The 17,745-nt window shown below is 40.6% G+C and overlaps 1 protein-coding gene and 1 long non-coding RNA gene across 2 annotated transcripts in view; one reads left to right on the plus strand and one right to left on the minus strand.

Moving 5' to 3' along the window:
* The window catches only part of LOC309480406, a 75,487-nt gene that overhangs the window by 34,218 nt on the left and 23,524 nt on the right, over positions 1 to 17,745 (minus strand). The window lies entirely within an intron of this gene.
* Positions 68 to 6,729, plus strand: LOC309480388 (uncharacterized protein). Its single transcript, XM_082144827.1, has 3 exons — positions 68 to 282; positions 6,036 to 6,128; positions 6,341 to 6,729. Exons 1-3 carry the CDS (start codon positions 134 to 136, stop codon positions 6,594 to 6,596), a joined length of 498 nt encoding a protein of 165 aa, XP_082000953.1. The 5' UTR covers positions 68 to 133; the 3' UTR covers positions 6,597 to 6,729.

The following is a 17,745-nucleotide window of genomic DNA, read 5'->3' on the forward strand; positions in this document are numbered from 1 at the left end:
GCCCCCGGCACTATTCACATGGTAAATAGTTTACTTTAGGTGATCTATGCTTCGCACACGCCCCCCGATCAATGCCATACAAACACGAAGTTTCATCAGATCAGATTCACTGATAGTTCATCGCGTTTTGAGTATGGCACGCTTCTCCGGTAAAGACGCCCTTCAGATGATTCTGGACAGCGAGGAAGAGTTCACCTTTTCCTCAGAGGAAGATTGTAACTCGGATGACGAACGGCTGCATTTTGAAGAGCGAATTGATCCCGCTAAGGATACAAGTTCAGAGTAAGTTGTTTACTGTTATATAATTCCTTTTCTGATAATATAGAACTCATATGAATTTTCAGACTATATTTTGCCTAGTTTTGGCTAGCTTTTGACATCTTACAGGAACGATTGCCTTACAATATCCCTAACATTCGTGTATATGCTCAAGTGTAAACTTTTTTAAATGTGATATTGCTCTTTAAACATATTTGCATATTAAATATATTTCACTCAGATTTGATTAGCTTATGACACTGATTCATGCTAAAATACTGCCTTATGTGTAATGTAGCTTGTTTGCGAATATCTGCTTAGGCTATATAGTGCAAATATATTTCAGCCTCTGGTAAAATATGTGATACTGTCTAAATACATTATATTTTTATATAAATGTTCAGTTTTGGTCAGCCTATGACACTGTTTATCATGCTTCATACTGCCTTCAAACATGCACAGATGTTTGTGAATACAGGTGTTAAATGTTTGAAATGTAGTGATGTATCATTCGCGAATGATCCGTTCATTGCGTGCGTCACTAAATGTGTGCGGTCTTTATGGCCCATCAACAGATACTCGTGGTGACGCGGTCTATGGCCCATAAATAGATATTTCTCCGTCCTATGGCCCATCATCAATCAACATTGTGCGTCCATAACCATCAATTGCTCATCAGTTTACTTTGAATAATGTATGCTAACAGTAATACACTTCCTGCTCAGCTACTGTTCGGACGCTCTTGCTTACTGCTCCGCGCTTTGCTCTATCGCTTTTACATTTTATCTCCTATATTTTTATATTTTATTTCCTTTTATCACCTAATTTTATCTTCAGCAAACAGCACAGTGCTCAGACAACAAAGTTTGGATTACTACAAAAACGCAGAATTCTTTTACCCGACCAGCTTACATTCCGGGAAAGGAAAACACAACTGCCTACATTCATAAGGATAAGAGAGAAAATGCCTCTTCAGGTTCAAGAATCTACTTGCTGCACTAACTGCCACAGACTTTTACAAAGGATTGCAGTTCTTGAAACAAAGTTACTTACGGGACCACCAAACCAGACGGAGCACACAACAGAGCTTCGTCATGGACACCCTCAGCATACAGCCGGTGAGTCCCATGAAACTAGTGCTCCTCGACAGGTAGAGAAACAAGCCGATCGACTTACAAATCGATGGCACAAACAGGGAGCGAGACCCAAAGGCACTCGAGACATCAGATTGTCACGAGCATCACATATTGCCCGCAGTAGCATCCTCTACCCCAGATACAGCTCTGACAAGGATTGCAAACACTGGTCTGCTACCACCGCCTATACATCTTGAGAACAGATTTGAAGTACTAATGAATGTAAATGAGGAATCCCCAAATGTGATGAATGTGATCGAACACAGACTGAATGGGCCAGTAGCTAACACTGATGCTAACTGGCGCTCAAGGTCGAGCAGACAGCGGCACTCAGCTCAGAGCACAGCCGAGCCCAGGACTCTGATAGTGGGGGACTCCATAATCAGAAACATTAGCAGCAGGGATACAACTACGTGCTGCCTTCCAAAAGCAACAACTTCTGATATAAACAGGGAACTTCAGAACATTCTGATGAAACATAAGACTGCAAATCGACTCATCATTCATGTGGGGAAGAATGATATTCATAAAGAGCAGTCAGAACTCCTTAAGAAGGATTTCAATGAACTTTTTGAAACACTTAAAAGACTGAAAGTTCAAACATTCATCAGTGGACCACTCCCAGCAAGAGGAACAAACAGGTTTTCACGGTTGCTTGGGCTAAATACGTGGCTGCAAAAAACCTGCAATATAAAAGGAGTAAACTTCATTGACAATTTCAATCTTTTCTGGAGTCAGAGACAACTTTTTCATCGGGATGGCCATCACCCAAACAAACTTGGTTCAAGAGTGTTAAAGGACAATTTCTACTTCTCCCTCAATCATCCTTCTGCAATGTGTGCCAATCCACTCAATCTGAATGGCACACACACACCTGGACACAGTATGAATGACCACAGGACTTCACTTCAGCAGAAAAATGGACATGCGGTTGACATATCACACAAGGACAATGATAACACCACTCCGCCACAACAACCTCTGCTCACGGACACCATCTCAGCTGAGCCCTGCCCACAGAGCTCACCACAGACAGACATATTAGAACTGCTCCAAGATTCAGCACCCAAGGACGACTTCCTGGAAAACAGCCAGGGAAGCCAGGACAGCATATCACAGCCTCCTTTAACACCAGAGCAACAGCCCCTCTCACCAGACACCTTTTCCCTCTCCCCAGCATCGCCACTTCTGTGCTTCTCACAGAAAATGGAAGAACTGGTGTATGCTGGAACCAAACTATCCCACTCTTTTGCTGCAAGCCCCCAGATAACAACCAAAAAACGACAGGCACCGCTGCCACCAAAGCCTGCGGGCCCAGCTCGCCCTCCCCCTCCTCCTGTGAGAGCTCTTCGGCCTCTGCCACAACGCCAGGGCCCACACCCTCCTCCATCTGCTCGAGGTGAACCAAAAACAACTGATACCAGCTCTCAGTGATATGTGTCGGGTCCCCGCTCTGATAACAGTAACTTTCTCAAATGTTTACAAAACAAGCGGGAACCCAGTGTGCCTGTATCTTTCTCTATTGCTGTTCTATTACAAGATAGAAAGTCTAAGGCCTTCAATAGCCGTACAGCAAACCCATCTAATCTGGTGCCTATTACATGTGAAAGTAAGACTGATGTGGGGACAAAAAGTACGACTGTTAAGTTAGCACTTTTAAACATTCGTTCACTTAAAAATAAATCACTTCTAGTTAACGACTTAATAACCACAAACAACCTAGATTTTATGCTTCTAAATGAAACCTGGCTAGAAGACAGCTGCAGTGCAACAATCCTCAATGAAGCAGCCCCTCCTAACTTTACTTTTATGAGTGTCTGCAGAGCTGTTAAGAGAGGTGGGGGTCTAGCTGCTCTTTTTAAAGATATCTATCAATGTAAGCAAATATCATTTGGGAATTACCCTTCTTTCGAATATCTGGGTATTGTGTTAAAAGGTGCTCCACGCATTTTACTTATCATTATTTACAGGCCTCCAAAATATTCTCCAGCCTTTGCTGAGGACTTTACAGAACTGTTATCAACAATTACCTCAGAGTTTGACTGTTTTGCCATTGCTGGAGATTTTAACATTCACATAGATAATGCAGAAAACAATATGGCAAAAGAAATCAAAACTGTTTTAAAAACTTTTGATCTGACTCAGCATGTACATGGACCCACACACAATCGTGGACACACTCTAGATTTACTTATCAGTAAGGGTCTAAACATTTCATCGATTGTTATTAAGGATGTAGCACTGTCTGATCATTTCTGTATTTTCTTTGATATATTGATCTCTCCTGCCACTGAAGCTAGATCTGTGTCTGTCAAGAAGAGATGCTTAAATGAGAACACTAGTGTCCTATTTATGAAGGCTATATCCTTAACACCAAGCATATCTGCAGACTCTGTTGATTTTCTCCTTGATTCTTTTAACTCAAAAGTTAAAGGTGTAATTGATGATATTGCTCCTGTGAAAGTCAGGAAGAAGAGTGGCAGACAAAAAGCACCTTGGAGAAACTCAACAGCAGTGCAAAATATGAAAAGACAATGCAGAAAAGCAGAGCGCATGTGGCGGAAGACAAAACTTGTAGTCCATTATAACATCTACAAAGACAGCCTTCATGCTTTCAATATGGAACTAGGCAAAGCTAGACAGACTTTCTTCTCAAATATTATAAACAGCAATTTAAACAACACACGCACTCTTTTTGCTACTGTAGAGAGACTGACAAACCCTCCAAGCCAGATTCCCAGTGAAATGCTCTCAGAGAACAAGTGCAGTGAGTTTGCTTCTTTCTTCTCTGAGAAAATCAATAATATCAGAAAGGTGATCAGCACATCCTTGAGTTGCACTGGGGTCAGACAGACCAGACCACCTGAGAAAGTAGCTACTATGTCTGATTTCAAAGAAATTAATGGCAACATTTTGGAAGAAACCGTACAGCACCTTAAAACATCAACATGCGCCCTTGACACACTTCCCACATCTTTTTTCAAAAGTGTGTTAAACAGTCTAGAAGCAGATCTTCTAGAAGTGGTAAATGCCTCACTTCTCTCTGGTAGTTTTCCTAACTCCCTGAAAACTGCAGTTGTCAAGCCCCTCCTGAAAAAGAGCAATCTGGATAAGACCATATTAAGCAACTATAGGCTGATCTCAAATCTTCCTTTCATAGGCAAGATCATTGAAAAAGTTGTCTTCAGTCAGCTGAACAAATTCTTGAGCTTGAATGGATCCTTTGACCATTTTCAATCTGGTTTCCGACCGCACCACAGCACAGAGACAGCGCTCATAAAGATAATAAACGATATTCGCTTAAATACTGATTCAGGCAAATTATCAGTGCTGGTACTACTCGACCTCAGTGCTGCATTTGACACTGTCGATCATAACATACTTCTTGACAGGCTGGAAAACTGGGTGGGGCTTTCTGGGATAGTCCTAAAATGGTTCAGGTCATACTTAGATGGGAGAGGTTATTATGTGAGTATAGGAGACCATAAGTCTGAGTGGACATCCATGACATGCGGAGTTCCTCAAGGCTCAATTCTTGCACCACTCCTGTTCAACCTGTATATGCTCCCAATGAGCCAAATAATGAGAAAGAACCAAATTGCTTACCACAGCTATGCAGACGACACACAGATTTACTTAGCCCTATCGCCTAACGACTACAGCCCCATTGACTCCCTGTGCCAATGCATTGATGAAGTAAACAGTTGGATGTGTCAAAACTTTCTTCAATTAAACAAAGACAAAACTGAAGTCATTGCATTTGGAAACAAAGATGAAGTTCTCAAGGTGAACGCATACCTTCACTCCAGGGGTCAAACAACTAAACATCAAGTCAGGAATCTTGGTGTGACACTAGAGTCAGACCTTAGTTTCAGTAGTCATGTCAAAGCAATAACTAAATCAGCATACTATCATCTGAAAAATATTGCAAGAATTAGATGCTTTGTTTCCAGACAAGACTTAGAGAAACTTGTGCATGCTTTCATCACCAGCAGGGTGGATTATTGTAATGGACTCCTCACTGGCCTTCCCAAAAAGACCATAAGACAGTTGCAGCTCATACAGAACGCTGCCGCCAGGATTCTGAGCAGAACCAGAAAATATGAACATATCACACCAGTCCTCAGGTCTTTACACTGGCTCCCAGTTAAATTTAGGATTGATTTTAAAGTATTATTACTGGTATATAAATCATTCAATGGCCTAGGACCTCAATATATTGCAGATATGCTCACTGAATATAAACCCAACAGATCACTCAGATCATTAGGATCATATCAGCTAGAAATACCAAGGGTTCACTCTAAGCATGGCGAGTCTGCTTTTAGCTATTATGCCAGCCGCAGCTGGAACCAGCTTCCAGAAGAGATCAGATGTGCTCCTACAGTGGTCACATTCAAATCCAGACTCAAAACACTTCTGTTTAGCTATGCATTTACTGAATGAGCACTGTGCCAATGCTCGTCCGACTGTTTGTACTGTACTGTATTTTATTTTATTTTATTTTTCTAAACTGTTTTAATTATTCTTATTTCTTTTATTATTTTAATTTCTTCTATGTAAAGCACTTTGAATTGCCATTGTGTATGAAATGTGCTATATAAATAAACTTGCCTTGCCTTATATTTTGTTGTTTTTTAGGAATGTGTCTGCATCAAGCTCTCCTTCTCCAGCACCCCGCAGAGGGGCACGCAGGTGTCGCTCAGTTCTCAGTGCGATGGAGAATCATACTGAGTAAGTGCATAGACGTAATATTTTACAGATGAAATGAAGCCTAATTGTGTTTACATCGTCATAATATAAAAGTAGCCTACCTATTCTTGTGTGAAATGACAAAAAACGTTGTCTTTTTTTATCCATGGCCATTAGTGATTGATAATGATAATACAATTTCTTTAATTGTGTTATCAGTATGCTCACATGTTTCTTTGTTTGTTTTTTTACAGATGTGACAATGAACTTGTCCAAGCACCTGTCCCGAAGAGAGCCAAGGCTAACCAGCAGGCAAGCAACAGGCAGTCCACTCTGGCATGGAAAACAGAGACTGATGTTGACATGGTTCCACAGACTGTGCGATTCCGTCCTGCACGGCAAACTGGACCACAACTGAGCTCTGGTGACTCACATTCGAGTCTATTCAATGTTCACTTATGTCTTCAGTTGAACAGGAACTGTTTTCAAGAGTGGCATAAAGATGTGTGACTGTGTTCAGATGTGTGTGCTCTGCTGAGCACCTTCCACTAACCATCAGCCTTCAGAAATCATTCTGATATGATGATTATTTTTTTAAATCAATGTTGGAAACCGTTGTGCTGTTTAATATATTTTTTTATAACCTGTGATAGTTTTTTTCAGGATTCTTTGAATAAAACATTTTTTTTAATATAAAAAAAACTAAAGTTTGGTCTCTTTTTTTTGAACAAAGAATGAACAAAGAATGAGGAACTAAGAATGATTCACTTTCTTTCTTTCTTCTCCATTGTTGGGAAAGATTTCTATTTTGAATAAATGCTGTTCTTTTTTTTATTATTCCTCAGTGAATCATTCTTCGTTCCTCATTCTTTGTTCCTCATTCTTTGTTCAGGCTGCCTCACAGCACCTTGATGGGCCATTAGCCATGGGGGGAGTGTCTTTAGTCACACCCCTGGTGTGAATCACATTAATATTCATGGCCCACGCATACAGCAGTGCTGACACAAAAACTGACATGCAAAATTAAATCGTTATAAAAGCGTTATATTGCTGTTTGTGAAAGAGTGATCAGAATGATTTTCACATCATTTTGTAGAAAAAATTCTAGCCTACAAGAATAGTAATTCAAAAGTCTTGTGGACAACTATTCAGTATGTGTTAAATGGCATTGTTGCCTTTGACCCTTAGCGCTGCATGCATGCAGACGGCCTGACGCTAAGTGAACTTGAGTTTTCTCCAACTGTTCACCTGTCAATGGAAAACGGTTGCATTTGCAGTGCATATCAGCACCAGTGCTGAACGGGCTCAATGGCTGTATGTAATATGGCTTTGTATGAATTTGAGCCCCGCTGGTAGTGAGCCCCTATGCCCAGTTGTCCTGCTCTGGCTGGGCCTGGTTGCATAAAAGATAGATGGATGGATGGATGGATGGATAGCTAATACATTAAAACAAGGAAGAGGAGATTTAGGAGGAGGACGACAATCTCCCTCCGCCTCTGAGGATGGGTACTCGGTGTCCTGCAAAATAAAGCTGTAAAAACTGCACGTCTCTGTCTAAAAGCAGATGCACTCTTTAATGACAACTTACTGTCCGGCTGATGATCACATTGGGCTGATGGGGCTGATGATCACAGTGGGTGCCTGGAGGAAGAAAAACAAATAAATAATGAAATGTAAATAAATACTATTGTCACGTTTCCGTTCATGTTTGGACTGTGTTGTCTTTGTTTTCAATTCACTTGTCTCACCTGTGCCTTGTTAATCACCTCGTTTAGTTATCTCGTTTGTTTTGCCCCAGCTGTGTCTTATTTCCCTGATCTGTTTCCTTGTGTATTTAAGTCCTGTGTGTTCCTTCAGTCCTGGTCGGTTATTGTTTGTGCACCAGCACACTGTTTCTTGTTTTTTTTTGAGTTACCTCCTGTTAAATAAAACTTTGTTATTTTGGTACTTCGCTTGGCTTGTCTCCTTCCTCAACCCGGACCGGGACAGAATAACCGACCATAAAAAGGAAAAAGATGGAGATATGTAGGCAGGCCTTTGTGGGAACCCGCCAAGCTGTGTTCCGGGGTATCCGTGGAGGTCACAGGGGAGGATATGGGCGATATGGGTCCAGACAACTTTTTCAGCACCAACATCCCCACGTCCAGCCAGACCCTCATCCCATCAGTCCAGTAAAGCCAGAACCTGAGCCAGTCATCTGCACAATCGAACATATCTCCAGAGATGATGACTTCTCTGATCTCCCTCCTCTCATCAGTCCAGTCGAGCCTGCACTTCACGCCAGTCCAGCCGCGATTGCACTTCACGCCAGTCCAGCCGAGCCTGCAATTCACGCCAGTCCAGCCGAGCCTGCACTTCACGCCAGTCCAGTCGAGCCTGCACTTCTCGCCAGTCCAGCCGCGATTGCACTTCACGCCAGTCCAGCCGAGCCTGCACTTCACGTCAGTCCAGCCGAGCCTGCACTTGACGCCAGTCCAGCCAAGCCCGCACTTCACGCCAGATCTGCTGAAGCTAAGGCAGTTCGCGTCAGGCCCGCCGCGCCTGTGATTGAGAGCGTCATACCCGCCGAGCCTGAGCCAGTTGTTGGCCTAGAGAGGCCAGATCCTGTTTCGAGTCCAGTTCCGAGTCCAGCCGAGCCCGCACTTCACGTCAGATCTGCCGAAGCCAAGGCAGTTCGCGTCATGCCCGCCGAGCCTGAGACAGTTGTTGGCCCAGAGAGGCCAGATCCAGTTCCGAGTCCAGATCCGAGTCCAGCCGAGCCCGCACTTCACGCCAGATCTGCCGAAGCCAAGGCAGTTCGCGTCATGCCCGCCGAGCCTGAGACAGTTGTTGGCCCAGAGAGGCCAGATCCAGTTCCGAGTCCAGTTCCGAGTCCAGTTCCGAGTCGGGGGTCGGCTGCCCGGTCGAGCAAGAGCCAGAGCCAGTCTTCGAGCAAGAGCCAGAGCCAGTCTTCCCCAAGTATTTTTTTGGGGGGGGCCATAGAGCTCCGTCCTGGCCACTCGAGGGGCCACGGTCACCCGAGGGGTTCTCACCGCCATGGCCACCCGAAGGGGCTTCTGCGCCATGGCCACCCGAAGGGGCTTCTCCGCCATGGCCACCTGAAGGGTCCGACAGCTCCGCCGTGGCCACGCCCACAGCCTGCTCTACTCTGGTTCCCGAGCAGCCAGCTCCGCCCTGGAGGCTTCTTGTCTTGGGCAACCATGCCTTCATCTGCCTCCGGGGTCTTCTCCGCTATGGATGCCCAAGGGTCCGACAGTTCCGTCGTGGTCACGCCCACAGCCTGTTCTGCCCTGGTTCCCCGAGCAGCCAGCTCCGCCCTGGAGGCTTCCTGTCCTGGGCAACCACGCCTTCATCTGCCTCCAGGGCGCCCACCCTCCCACCCCTTAGGATGTTATACAGCGCAAGGACGCGCCTTCGGGGAGGGGGGGGAGTACTGGCACGTTTCCGTTCATGTTTGGACTGTGTTGTCTTTGTTTCCAATTCACTTGTCTCGCCTGTGCCTTGTTAATCACCTCGTTTAGTTATCTCGTTTGTTTTGCCCCAGCTGTGTCTTATTTCCCTGATCTGTTTCCTTGTGTATTTAAGTCCTGTGTGTTCCTTCAGTCCTGGTCGGTTATTGTTTGTGCACCAGCACACTGTTTCTTGTTTGTTTTGAGTTACCTCCTGTTAAATAAACCTTTGTTATTTTGGTACTTCGCTTGGCTTGTCTCCTTCCTCAACCCGGACCTGACAACTATTTTGGGTTATGAAGTGTTACAGCACTGCTTCCACCAGATGACCTCCAAAATAATTCTGAAAATGAAATACACACGTAAAAGTTGAAAAAAAGGTTTTAATTTCTGTATACAGTTTTTTGGAATGGGAATATTTAATTCAATAATAAATACTGGTTAAATGCCATTTTATTTATCTTTTTTTTTGTGTTATGTTTTTTTTTCTGTAATGTGCTTTGTTGAAGTCTTACTCCTGTTATAACATCGGCTAATATGCATAATGATTTTAAGTTATTTCACAATGGTTACTATTTATAGTGTAATAAATTTTTTGGTGAAATGTATAGACGGTTTCAATGGTATTTAATATTAATTACTATGGGGTTTTTTCATGTACAACAGAGTCCCACTTCGAGTAGATTATGTCTGATAACAAGTAAAATACATAACAAGTAAATTACATTAGCTAGCAAGTTAAAACTACACATAGACACTGTAATGTTGACTTACGAGTAGAAGGAAGGAAGGAAGCGTCACTGCGACAAAGTTACAACCAAGTTCTGGCCAGTCGAGTAACGATGGAAGCTATGTTAGACCAAAAGTCCTACTAGTAGCTAGTCACACTAAAACATAGTATTTTTTTTATGTAATAATATAAGCCACCCAAAATGTAAAATAAATAAATAAAAATAAATAAAAACATCCAGTAAAAGTAATTGTAACTGTTTTTAATTATAAATAAAAATATAAATAAATGATATTTTGGTGCTAAGTTCACCACTTAAACAGGAAATGTTCCCCGTAAAATTTTTTGCAATCCTGTCACCTTGTGTTACCTTGTAGTGTGATCAAACAGTTGGTTTGATCACAGTTTGTGTGTTGACATGTACGTGATTAATCCTCTCGGAAGTGTTTGGCCATCAGGCTATATCTGTTGCTAAAGTGGAAGTTGTCTCAAGTTGTCCAGCAGTGGGCAGCAGATTCCTTTTTAAATGAGAAGTCCCACTCCCTATTCTGTTCTCAGTAATGTCCAAACGTTTATTATAGATGCAGAATGTAAAAAATGAAGGGGCACTGTGTCTGTCTGACAATCTTTATGAATAGACAACATGATTTGATATGTTCAATCGACCCCACTGTCCTTTGGTCTAAAATGAAATGCACATGTGCTTATGTAGGCTACTATTTTAATATTTTTTTCTCTTTTTTTATTTTTTACTTTTTATATTCTTATGTTTCCTTTTCATGTAAAGCACTTTAAATTGCCATTGTGTATGACATGTGCTATATAAATAACGTGCCTTGCCTTTGCTACGAGGGGCAAAACATCAGTGACCACGAGTGTAAGTTAGAGATATTATATGGCCACCGCTACTCTACTAATTCCCATCCCCCTCTGTGACCTGTGACGTCTTACTGTCAATCAAACCTGTTGTTTTACACCGTGTGAGATCGATCTTCTGCTGATCAAGGTGACAATCTTTCCACTTTTTTTATTATTTGCATGATATTTCAAGTTATGCCTGTACTTATGACATCACGTGAGCGGTTTCGAAACTGGGCTACTGAGTGGATAAATAACAGTTTCATGTTGATCAAGCGTTTATACACTGTGTTGTTACCTTGTAACACTTTTGCTATAGCATTTTTTTTTCTGCCATATATATTTGGACATGAACATTTTTTACAAAAAAAAATACCATGCTTGAACGTCATGTAGCGAAACTGATTAATTTTGTAGTCTTTATTATTCTTTTGTTTAAATTTGATTTTTGATTGTGTATTTATCAACATCTTTGGCTCTTTTTAATTTATACTTTTTGAATGATGCTTATTTGTAGGTTTTCTAAAAAGAATCAGTTATTGCAACAGACTGATTTTTGACGTGTGACAATGGAAGAAGGTAAGGCCCAAATCACTAGAAAACTGCCATGCAAAGTTTGGTCCCACTTCATCAAGTGTCTTTAAGGACATCGTCAATGAATAAATTAATTACATTTATATATATATATATATATATAGAGAGAGAGAGAGAGAGAGAGAGAGAGAGAGAGAGATCAAATGATTCTATCCTCAAGTCCTTTTTTTAGACAATTGCTTTGAGTGATAGCCATATGGAATTAGTTAGCACTGGGGCTTCTTGGACAATAACCCATCTCATAATTCACATTCATTATTTCTGTCTAGAGTCCGTGAGACGCGTCAGAAGGCAATACAAGGATGTAAGACGACATGTTGTCCAACTCATTAAAGATGGCAAGGAAGACATGAGGAGGCTAGAGCATCGTCTGCTGGATCTGGGCACATGTACAAACAGTAAAATATAAATTCACATACGTTTTTTAAAAAAAATTATATTTATTTTGTATAAGGCAAGACACATTTAAAAGTGTAGTTGTGTTGTCACCCTGAACTAAATAAACAAATAATCTATCACTGTGTTATCATCCACCTTTCCACAGCAGAAACTGTTTCAGAGACTCAAGTCAGCCCACGCATAGGACAGTGTAGGCTAGAAGTATTGCATCTGTGATGTGAACTATGGGAAGGCTCTTTGAAAAGGGACATTATACACTCGGTATGTTTTTAAATACAGGCATTACAGATGCATGGAGAATGTTTTTGTGTTGGTCTCCAAAATTGGGCCATACAAAGTCTTCTTTTCTGACCTTTACAGTACTTCTCCAGGTCTGGAGCTCGAGAGTGAGGTACACAAACAAACAGCTGCTTGACTTTATTATTATGTATAATAAACACAACATGTATGCACCTTCATGTGAACCTCATTGTCAGCAGGTCATCAATGCCTTCATCTATCTGGAAATCCAGAGATTCAACACTCGGTCAGCAGAGCAGGCATTCTACATAGACAGCTTTGAAATGAAAAATATTTGGCGAGGTCATTTAACAAAGCTGAAGGTTGGTTTTATTCAGTGTAAATACGATAAGGTCACAAAGGCTTTGAATTCTAACAACAACAACAACAAAAATATTTCCAGATTGACCCCTCAGTGTACCACTTCATCATTGGCATCATAAACAAGCACAACCACTGGACAGTTACGGTATAAGATGGAACTTGCTTTTTTTTTTAAATAAACCAAACTAAAACGGACCATTAGTGTGCATAACTATGTTTCTATATATTCTAAAATCCTGAAAGGTTATCCTGCCATCACAGAAGAAGCCATTGTTTTTAGACCCAATGGAGGAAAGTCAAATCGATATAATGAAGTGCCAGAAGGTGACAAGGTATGAATAAATAAAATCAAAGGCTTTTTACAGTAATGTATTTGAAACTACAATGCATAGCGCTGTCATTTGTTACATTGTTGTTTGTCAATATAAGAGCACTGATGCTTCAGAGAGGATACGACGCCTCAGCCTGGACGTGCGAGACGGTTCCTCATCCCAAACAGAGGGATTCCTCGTCCTGTGGAGTTTATGCACTGAAGGTATCAAAGGTGTAAAAAAACTGCTCAACTTATTTTGATGAGTTAAAGTAATGTAATGTAATATGTTTTCCTGACATATTGATCATATATATATATATATTTTTAGCGCAATTTTCCACCGGACAAAATTGCAATTGTTAACTCATGATTTCTGTTCTGTCTGTGCGCACCAATCTTGCACTTCTATCTACTCCTCAACCAGACCACCTAGAGACTTCGGGTTTTCGGCATTATGTTAAGGAAGGTCTAATCTCGGGAACGCACAAAAAAAATCCAGGAAAAGATTTTGGATTTCCTGGAAATTCCAGAAAAAAATAAGTTTTTTGCAAATTTCTCGGCAACCATAATAGCTATCGAGTTGAAACAAATTGCAATCGATAGCTTCTAAAATTTACAATAATATTAGAAAAAAAGAATTGATCAAAAATCTTTCCTTTATGCTTCAAAAATTAATTAAAACTTTATATGAAGGGAAATAAGAAAAATATTGCCTTTTCCCCTATAAAACTATTGTTCCACAGAAATACGTAAGGAAGGTATTCACAAGAGTCATGAGCACAATTAATTCCACTGAATTATGGCAAGAAATCAATGAAGGTATCGATCAAGATTTGGAGAAGGAGCAAGAATATATGAGAAACCGACAAGAGGTTGTTGCAAAATAAATGGAAGAACGTTCAGCAAAGCGACAAAAGATGGCGACATCCACACCAACGGCTTCCTCATCAGGCGTATCTGATTTCTACGATGACTCGTGGCTTTCAGAGGATGTTTTGGCAAATATCTCGAAAGCAGAAGAAGAGTTTACAAAGTCACAAGCCAATAGTCAAGCAGAAAAGAAGGAAGAATCTGAAGAGGACAAAGCAGAAAAGGAAGCTGATACAGAGAAAATCGAGGATATTGAGTGAACACAAGATGTAAAAAATAATGAGCTAATAAAAAAAATGATGTTCAACTAGTCAAGTGATTGTGCCTTTTTTATTATCCATTGCTGATTTGATTTCAGAAAGTTCATTTGAATTTCAAGAGAAAGTTATATTCTCGAGCAACTTATTTTCTCTTTCATTTACTATCTCTTAGTGTTGTGATCCCATGACGTGAGAAAATTGCACTAAAACACTCACTGAGTTTTTATTACTCACTAATTTATACAAGATTCAACTTATTTTTTAAGTCAGTTTGATGAATTCAAGTTTTAATGACTTAAACATCCAATTTGATTGAATTAAAAAAATAAAAATAAGGATGATTATATGATGGTGGACATGGACATCATATAGTAATTTCTAATAGCACTGTCCTAAAATGACAACATATATATATACACATCTTTTTATTTTATTTTTTTTGTAGTTTGCCGAATGCGTTCTCCGTCAGCAGCCAATTGATTTTTCCAGCGATGAAGAATCAGTTAACAACCTCAGGAAACACATAGCTGTCACTCTTCTACAAGACAGTGGTACGTTTCACGGAAGTTGTTCATTCTCAAGTTCAGACAGAGCACCATTCATTTTAGGACACATCGTTTAAATCACTGATGCATAACCAGTCCTTTAAATTATGATTTAGTATGTACAGTAAAATCCTTGAGCTGTGAATGTCTCCAGAAGCTAATAAAAATGTTCGTAATGATTATTGCAGTTCCTCCCAGACATGACACAGGGAGAGCATTACATCTATATAAATAGTTTTTGGCCTCCTATTTTTTATTTTATTCTGTATTGTTTTCTAGATGATTTAAGCCGGTTGTGCTCATTCTGTGGAGAGGAAAGCGGAGACTCCGCCTGGGTTAGTATGTGCAAACATTTACACATGCATCCTTAAAGTTAACGGTGGTGTTATCATTTAGTTGTCTTTATTGATCCACATTTTCAGATTAGCTGTCTTTCCTGCCTGCGATCCACAGATGCCACAGATCCTGCGTTCAGCCGTCCACCCTGGATACTTTTGTTTGTGCGGCTTGCAAGGATTGAGGACCCATTCTAACATTGCATCAATTATTGTTTGTATTGTTTGGATGGACTATTCTGCAAAATGTATATAGATTCTAATGGCTACTTGTTTTTTATTTTTTATTTTTAGACGTTTTATTTATTAATAAATATCGTTGACTTTGTGTAGTTTTAACTCACACTTTGTTATTTATTATGACCGCCGCTAGCGTAGCTAGCGAAAGCGGTCATATAGGGATTGTCAAAGTTTTTTTTTTTTTTTGTTTTTTTTTCGTCACCTTACTGAATTTTTCGTCAACGATACCAGGGACACCGAAGCACCGGGGAACATGAAATTTGGTGGGCATGTAGCCCCACTAGACTTCTAAGGAAAAATTTCGTTTGGTCCCCGGGGGCCACTCCCCCCCCCCCCGCGCTGGGCCCCCCCAAACCCAAAAAAATGCAGTTTTTCCTAAATAACTACCTGAACCGTGGCACCGAGGATGAAGAATTTTTTATGGTATGTTGCTCTTAAGGGCCCACATCAACCTAGCCCATAATCACTCATTTGTGATTTGCGCCCCTCCCATAAAAAATGAAAATGCAATATTATTCTGCTTTAATCGCCCCTATCTTCAGTGGAGATGTTCAGAACTGCACCATATTTCATGTGTATGATTAACTTGACAACCTCTGGGGGTATCCTCTGCTAAGTTTTGTAGAATTTCATCCATGGGGGGGTATAAAATAAATTCATTTATGTGCACATTTAGTGACTGTACACTCATCGGCCTGTAGATGGTGCTGTTGAGCGAAGGGTTGCTGGTTTAGGATGATACTGTCACACACACACATGCAGGAATACAAACAAACGCAAGCATGCACACACACTGACATCCACACGCACAGACACACACCCATACACACACATACAAATCCACATGCACAGACACACACACACAAACACACACGCGCACACATACATACACGCACAGACACACACACACACACACACACACACACACACACACACACACATACTTGTTTTTGTGGTATAGAAGGACACTGATGCCCAAACAAGTTTGGTGGTGGTATATGGGGACACCCCTTTCCCAATGCCCTACAGTGATGATACAAATATCAAAAATTTTGTTTTAATCTGCAGATCACAAATCTGACTTCAAATGTTCTATACACACAACAGAACAGAAAATATGACCATATGATATTTTGGTGGTACACAAGGACATTCCCGCCCATCCTAAAATGTTCCCGCCTATGACATAATTGTGATTTTTGGGGCCCGACTTGATTATGAGGACACTCTTTTTACAATACACTAAATATGTCATTTCAGTGGATTACAGGGACCAATGTGTTTTACTGGTACATGCCCACACACACACACAAACCTGACAACACAGTGTACTACCAAGACTAAGGTGATTTAAGAGGACTGGATCTTAAACACAATACACAACTGCATAATCCAACATTATAAGGACGAGTGTGTTTAATGGTACATGCCCACACACACACACAAACCTGACAACACAGTGTATTACCAAGACTAAGGTGATTTAAGAGGACTGGATCTTAAACACAATACACAACTGCATAATCCAACATTATAAGGACGAGTGTGTTTAATGGTACATGCCCACACACACACACAAACCTGACAACACAGTGTATTACCAAGACTAAGGTGATTTAAGAGGACTGGATCTTAAACACAATACACAACTGCATAATCCAACATTATAAGGACGAGTGTGTTTAATGGTACATGCCCACACACACACACACAAACCTGACAACACAGTGTATTACCAAGACTAAGGTGATTTAAGAGGACTGGATCTTAAACACAATACACAACTGCATAATCCAACATTATAAGGACGAGTGTGTTTAATGGTACATGCCCACACACACACACAAACCTGACAACACGGTGTATTACCAAGACTAAGGTGATTAAAGAGTACCGGATCTCCAATACAATACACAAAACAACTTGCAACATTACAGGGACAGAAGTGTTTTAGAAGTGCTTTAATTATGAATTCAATAATATCATCATAAACATTGAGTTTTTTTCAGTTTTACCATGTAATACAATCATGTCATGCCATTTTAAAGGTGCCCTAGAATTGATTATTTTATTATTTTATAATGTTTCCTAGTGTGCCCTTATAATGTTAGTATGTTTTTTAGATCAAAATTTGTTATAATTTAGAAATAAAAGGCATATTTCCTAGCCTGATTTTATCCTTTGATTTGAACACTCAGTTTGAAGGGGCGTGTCTGCTGTGAGACTTCAGTGTAAACGCCCTCTGCTGTGATTGGCTGACATGCTTGCATATGAAATATCTGGCATTAAATGTAGAGCTATCAGGAAAACTTTTACTATTACAGCTTTTATACGTTTTTACTATTACAGCTATCGGGATTAATAAATCGTGAGAAGTTTTTTAAGTATTTAGATCTATTCCCATCACATAAAAGGTTGCAGTGAGCATTGAGCAGATGACAGTCTGTTGATTGCGTGAATGAA

Source organism: Leuciscus leuciscus, assembly GCF_965113295.1.
Source record: "Leuciscus leuciscus genome assembly, chromosome: 18".
Classification (NCBI taxonomy): domain Eukaryota; kingdom Metazoa; phylum Chordata; class Actinopteri; order Cypriniformes; family Leuciscidae; genus Leuciscus; species Leuciscus leuciscus.

Bases quoted from the DNA above. Each gene is read 5' to 3' on its own strand.
- LOC309480388 (XM_082144827.1), top strand. From the start codon at position 134: ATGGCACGCTTCTCCGGTAAAGACGCCCTTCAGATGATTCTGGACAGC. The intron at 283-6,035 runs GTAAGTTGTTTA...GTTGTTTTTTAG, and splicing joins GCTAAGGATACAAGTTCAGA to GAATGTGTCTGCATCAAGCT. The intron at 6,129-6,340 runs GTAAGTGCATAG...GTTTTTTTACAG, and splicing joins GCGATGGAGAATCATACTGA to ATGTGACAATGAACTTGTCC.